Genomic DNA, 7,169 nt, shown 5'->3' on the forward strand with positions numbered 1-7,169 from the left:
TTCAACAATTCTGAAGTCGAAGCTTGGATAACTGTCTTTTTTGGACTGGCAAGTTTCTCCAAACGTTTAGTAACTTGGTTGATACGTTGTTGATGCGATTCTTCGGCTTCTGATTTAAGATTGTAACATGATATGGATTTTTGAATGTTTTTATTAATATTTACATTCTCTAGATTAAAATTGTTGTCGATCTTTGCCGGAATAAAAGTATTGTTCGTGAAACGAACAAAATTGTTTTTCTCTTTTTTCTTAGTGCTGGCAGTAAATCGCTTCCAGCTAAGGCCACTCAAAAATATCGAGTGACGCTTAAAATTTTTGTCCCTTGCTTGGTTTTTAACATTGTTGAGAATTTCATAGTTAAAATTGTTCAGATTGATGTCCTCGTAAAGAGGTTTCCTCGGCCGCGGCGAGAAGGAAAGAACGGTACCCATCTCGAAGTGTGTTGGTCAGGCGAATAATAATCCCACTTGAAAAATTAAAACGAATTTTATTAAAACTCTGAGTAAAATCGGTTTGTTTTGTCTATAAAGTCATATAATGGTCATATAGTTATATCATACGAACATATACAAGGTTACATTTATATAACAAGAACAATTACAATGTGCAATGGTTACATGCATATTAGGAGAGCAACAAACACTATAGAAATGCGATATAACTTATATTATGGTTTACAAACGTAACAATTATTGTGGATTTTATCTGATTAGATATTTCTATAAAATTTAAGTTCACTTTAACGAGTTTAACTTCACTGTGATATTATTTTCGGTGATATATATATATATATATATATATATATATATATATATATATATATATATATATATATATATACATATATATATATATACACACATACATACATACATACATACATACATATATATATATATACATGTATATATAAAATAGTAGTAGTAGTAGTAGTAGTGGTAGTAGTAGTAGTAGTAGTAGTAGTAGTAGTAGTAGTAGTAGTAGTAGTAATAAAATATATTTATATTTCAATTAAATCTAAAGAAATATGAAATTTCTCATTCAAATTCTGTTTAATTGTTCAAATAAACGCAAATTTTAACATCGAAGACAAACATACATTCTCTCTCACACATATACATTCTCTCTTACATATAAATACACGATAATAATGTTAATACAAATGATGGTGGAAGATGATGAAAAGGAAAATGATGGTAATGGAGGAAGCTGGTGATGTTATAATAATAATAATAATAATAATAACAATAATAATAATAATAATAATGATAATAATAATAATTTCTTTTTCTTTTTAATAATGAAAATACGGTGATGATTTGGAGGAATGGAGGGAGATAGGTAAAAGTAACAATGCTGTAAATAGGTCAAGAATACAAACCTTAGTATCGAAGTCCTTCACAGAACCATATTTCCGTGTCTAAGCAGCAATAATTCCTCATAGACTTCACCAACCAAGCTCTTCGTCGGTGGAAAATTTTGATCACTTGCACATATATTTTTTTCTTAATCCATTCTCACCGATTTAATATCAGTTGAAATTCATTAAAAAAAAAAAACAGACATAAATATAGGATTGTTGTTGTTTTTTTTTTTCTTCTTACCTTCGTTTTCCTATGTAATGAATGTGTTTATATTAACATAGTGAATGAAATGATGACATCATCGCCATAACTGCTTCATCTTTTTTCTATTCTGTTAGACTGTCTCCTCAGATGCTCTCAGATCTATTAAGACAGCACTGGTGCCAGTAGCAGTCGAACGACACGGAGTGGTGGCAGAAGGCAAGTTTTGTTGAGGCAGTAGCAGGCACACGTTGAACGCCAATCGACGAACAGAATCAATCAGTTCATTACCTCATCTGCATCCTCGCTTTCATTTTATTCTCTGCTCCCTGCTTCATTCATCTTCTATCTAGTGTCACTCATCCTCTAACAGCTGCCTCTACCCTTTCTTTTTGCTCGCTCCACCTCTAACATCTTTCTCTCTCTCCTTCCTCTCTCTCTTACTACCTCTCTCTCCTCTCTCCTGTCTCTCTCTTTCTCTCGGTCTCTCCCTTGGTCACTTTATTTTTTTGTCTATATCCATCTTGCCAGTTATCCATCAACCTACCCAATTCAGCGATCTCTGATTAATAAATTTGATTCTCTCTTTCTTTTTTTCCATTTTCATTCTTTTCTCTCTCTTTTTCCTTCTCTATTTTGCCTTCTCTGTCTCTCTCTCTTTCCCTTTCTATCTTTCCTTCCCTGCTTCTCTCTCTCTCTCTCTCTTTCCCTCACTCTTTCTCTCTTTCCCTCTCTCTTTCTCTCTCTTTCTCTCTTTCCCTCTCTCATCTTTCTGACACACTCCATCTCTTTCCACCTCTCTAAATCGATTTATCCTCTATCTCCATTCTTCTAAATTCCATTCATTACCTCTCTCTCTTTCTCTCACTCACTCTTTCTCTCCCTCACCCTTTCTTTTTTTCTCCCCCCCCCTCTCTCTCCCTCTCTCTCTCTCTCTCTCTCTCTCTCTCTCTCTCTCTCTCTCTCTCTCTCTCTCTCTCTTTCCGTTTCCCTTTTAGTATCAACAATATTGCCATCGTCTGTATCTGTCTATTTATTTGTCTGTCTGTCTGTTTGTCTATCTAGCCATACCTATCTCTGTCCATATCTATCTATATGCCAAACTGTCTTCTTTTATGTCAATCTACTCATCCCACCACTGACCAATCCATGTGGCCATCCACCCATTCATTTATCTATTTACCTATTCAAAATGATGATAATTAGCAACAGCCAGCCTCGCACTGCGACCACCTCCACCGGTGATATTTTCTACAGTTGTTTCTCGTTTCTATTATCTCTGTCTCTCTATCTCTCTCGCTTTCCCTCCCCCCTCTCTCTCTTTTTTTCTCTCTTTCCCGCTCTCACATTTTCAAACCCTAGTTTAATCTTTCATTTTAATTACGCGCTGCTATAGCCCTTGAGAAAGGCATGCATGCCATCCATTCTCGGTTCAGTCCGAAACAACCATATCTCGTACGTAAAGAAATCAATATTTAAATTTTCCCCGATTTCCATTCAAACATAAATTTTTAATACTCTTTCTACTATGGCCGTGTTGTCAATGTGACCTCCCCAAACACACAGCCGCACACACCTCACAACGTCGCTATGACTACTCATATTAATTATTATAATGACGGTGGTAATGATGATAATGATGACGGTGACTACGACCGAGGCGACCACGACAACGACCACGGCAGCGACCACGACAATGAAGCTGATGTACGATGGCGTTTCCGTTTGTGATGGTGGCTGGTGGTCAGAACAGTAGGAAGGAGTAAAAGCAACAGCAGCTTTTACCGTTTAGCCCAGGTCAACACTGAGCATACTTATGATCAAAGACATTCCACTTGTGACTATCTCGCCTTTTTGTATATCATCCACAATACTGTTATTCTTTTTCTTTTTTCTTTTTTTTTTCAAGGCATCTGTAAATAAAGTATGCAAGATTTGGCTGTTATTTTTAGTGGACTGAGCGATTACGTGCATGCTCCTTGATTTCGTTGTTTTTGTCGTAGGAGGTGGTGGTGGTCACGGTGGTGGGGAGGGAGGGGGGATAATTGTAGTGGGAGTAATACTGCGACGACCACAACTGCTGGTGATTGTTTAGCTGGTGTTAGTACAGTCTACATCACGACGGCAGCTGGCAGAAGCAGCAGTGTGCGTGTGTATATGCATGAATCTATGCGTGTCCTTGTATGTGCGCGTATGTGTGTGTCTATATATATATAGATGTGTGTGTGTGTGTGTGTGTGTGTGTGTGTGTCTATATATAGTGTGTGTGATTTATCTTTTCCTTCCTTCTGTCATTGGACTGGAGCACTGCCCTAGAGGATTTAGTCGAATAAGCCGTGCCCACCACTTATTGTTTTAATCCTGATACTTATTCTATCGGTCTTTTTTGCCGAGCCGCGAAGATACGGTGACGTAAGCAAACCAACGCAATCGGAGGACAAACGCGAACCTTAAGCCAAACACTTATAGTTACATAGATAATAGACACACACACATATACATAGACACACACACATATACATAGACACACACATACATACAGGCATACATACATACATATATATATATATATATATATATATATATACAGAAATTCCTTGACTATCGCGGATGTTACGTTCCAAAACCACCCGTGATATGTGAAAATTCGCAAAGTAGAAACGGTACTGTACTGAATATTATTTATTTTTATACTTTGCATATGTCTATTATATTACAAATGCAAAATAACACAACAGAGAAATCGACGTAAGCTTAAATAATAAACCGCGACAGGTGAACCGCGATAGGTGAACCTCGATAGGTGAACCTCGATAGGTGAACCGCGATATAGCATGAGATTACCGTATATATATAAATTGTCGTCTAAATTACGCAAAAATAAAAATAACACTGACATCTCATTTTAACAGATAAATTTGCCAAAATTACATTAAAATATCTCGAAATACTAAAGAGTAATTCTATTCAATAGAATCGTCATCGGCTTCAACCACAGCCTCCAGACGACTTCAGAATCTCCTGCATCTCTTCTGGACGGTCTCCTTGTTTAATAATCCATGCCTCCAATTCATCTTTGGTGTTACAAGAAGTTTTGTTGGTCTCTCGCTCAACTGCCTCCCACACATAATAATCAAGGGAGTTACAGTCTGGGGAGTTAGGTGGCCAGATGTTAGGGGTGATGTGGTCGCAAAAATTGTCTGACAGCCATGACTGGGTTCTCCTGGTTGTGTGACATGGTGCAGAGTCCTGTTTCCAGACAGGGACTTCCAGCAACCACCCTCTTGACCCAGGGCAGCACTACCTCCTCCTGACACTTGATTTAGGCCTCCGAGTTGAGACTGAGGCCCTATGGAAAGATGAGTGGGAGCATAACGTAGCCATCACTAGTGATCACTCCAAACACTATGATGTTGATTGGATGTTTGATTTTTATCACTCTCGATACATATCCTCAGATTGCGTTGTTCTCAGATTAGCACCCAAACATTCTACGATGTTCGTGTTGGAGCTTCTGGCGCGAATGCCAAGTAGTACAGCATGTCGTTTCCAAATTTCTAGCAGAATCAATTACGTCATGTGGCTGTTTTTCTCACAGACGGTACCCAACTGACACTACTATACTGTGTAGTCAGCAAAATCAAAAGCAATGCGCTAGCGCGAAATTAAAAATATAAAATGGTGAGAATTTACCCATCGCACCCTGTATGTATATACATATATATATATATATATATATATACACTCACAAAGCTGTGGTCGGTCGAGAGCTATAGTAGATGACGTTTGCACAAGGTGATACGCAGTGCGACTGAACCTGGTACCATGTGGTTGGGGAGCCAACCTCTTACCACACAGCCACGCGTATAAGTAGAGAAATACATGTATAAATAGAATGCTATATAGATATGTATATAAAATATATATAAGAATACATATAAGTATATGCATGTGCATGTAAGTATGTATGTATGTATGTTATAAACATTATTATACGAATATATATACATATATATGTAATTATACATATATACATTATTACTTAAAAAACACTATAAAATAATTTTATACATGCACGCATACATACATACATACATACATACATACATACATACATGCACGCATACATACATACATACATACATACATACATACGTATATATGTATATATATATATAGATGAGTTCTTTTATTCTTTTACTGATCTCAGTAATCAGACTCCTGTCATGCTGAAGAACAGCTTTGAAGAATTTTAGTTGAAAGAATCGACCCTGGTACTTATTTATTTTGTTTAATTCTTCTATCTTTTCGATTAAGTCGGGTGCTTATTCTATCGACCTCTTTTGCCGAATCGCTTACGGGGACGTAAATACCAACACCGGTTGAGGACAAAGACAGACAGAAAGACACATACACACATACAAACATTTCCATGTATGTATGTATGTATGTATGTATGTATGTATATATATATATATATATATATATATATATATATATATATATATATATATATAAAATTTATTAATGAGGGTAGAAATTGATATTGATCAATTAAAACCAGTGGTCTAGCATATTAAAATATCCGAAGATTAAAATTATATTTTCGGCATCTATTTCTAGCATTCAGGAATCCACATTTGCTGGTCATTCCTCTTATTCTTGTATATGTATATATATATATATATATATATATATATATATTACACCAAAAATTTGGCAAAATTTGGCAAAATCTGTTAACAATCTTAGCAAAATACTCACAGTTGAGTTTTTGTAAAGGTCAATTTCATTATTATTATTATTATTATTATTATTATTATTATTATTATTCTTATTCTTATTATTATAAAGTATTTTTAATGGATCAGTTTTGAGCTCTATTTAAAGTTGATATATATATATATATATATATATATATTCATTCTTTATATATATATATATATATATTCATTCTTTTATTCTCTTACTTCCTTCAGGATTTTAGTCGAAGAAATCGACCTCAGGACTTATTCTTTTTAAGCCTAGTACATATTCTATTGAACTCTCTTCCCAAACCGCTAAGTTACGGGGACATAAACACACCAGCATCGATTCTCAAGCGATGGCAGGAGAGAGGCAAACACACATGAGCGCCCGTGCACGCACACATAAATATATCCATAAATATATACGACGGGCTTCTTTTAATTTCCGTCTACCAAATCCACTCACACGGCTTTAGTTGGTCCAAGGCTATAGTAGAAGACACATACCCAAGCTGCCACGCAGTGGGACTGAACCCGGAATTATGTGGTTGCGAAGCAAGCTTCTCACCACAGTCATATATATATACAAGGGGGGGGGGGGTGCTGAAAAGTTCCTGGTTTGGGGTAAAAGGAAAATACAGGAGGATCAGTTGATTACGATTTTATTTAATATATTGCCCTCTAGGGTACACACACTTATCGCAGCGGTCCTTTAATTTTTCTAAGCCCTGTAAAAGAACTCGAAAGGTTGGGCCTTTCGCGATACACTTAAAGCCTTGAACTTTTCAGTACCTCCTTGTATATATATTTGTGTGTGTGTGAGAATGTGTATGACAGAACCCGAAACCACAAGGTG

At 36.1% G+C, this 7,169-nt stretch overlaps 1 protein-coding gene across 2 annotated transcripts in view; it reads right to left on the minus strand.

Annotated features, from left to right (window-relative positions):
* LOC106871047 (cyclin-dependent kinase 5 activator 1) overlaps positions 1-1,773 on the minus strand; it is a 3,282-nt gene extending 1,509 nt beyond the window's left edge. The window contains exons 1-2 of one of the 2 annotated variants that reach the window (XM_014917314.3): positions 1,605-1,773; positions 1-466 (exon numbers count right to left, since the gene is read on the minus strand). The exon at positions 1-466 is cut by the window's left edge and continues 1,509 nt beyond it. In XM_014917314.3, coding sequence (XP_014772800.1) covers positions 1-431 — 431 coding nt within the window. In that variant the 5' untranslated portion in view covers positions 432-466; positions 1,605-1,773. Of the gene's footprint in view, positions 467-1,381 lie in introns of both variants that reach the window. The other variant, XM_014917313.3, reaches the window with a different exon arrangement.
* Positions 1,774-7,169: the final 5,396 nt, after the last annotated feature.

This window comes from Octopus bimaculoides, chromosome 9 (assembly GCF_046866305.1).
Source record: "Octopus bimaculoides isolate indiv1 chromosome 9, ASM4686630v1, whole genome shotgun sequence".
NCBI lineage: Eukaryota > Metazoa > Mollusca > Cephalopoda > Octopoda > Octopodidae > Octopus > Octopus bimaculoides.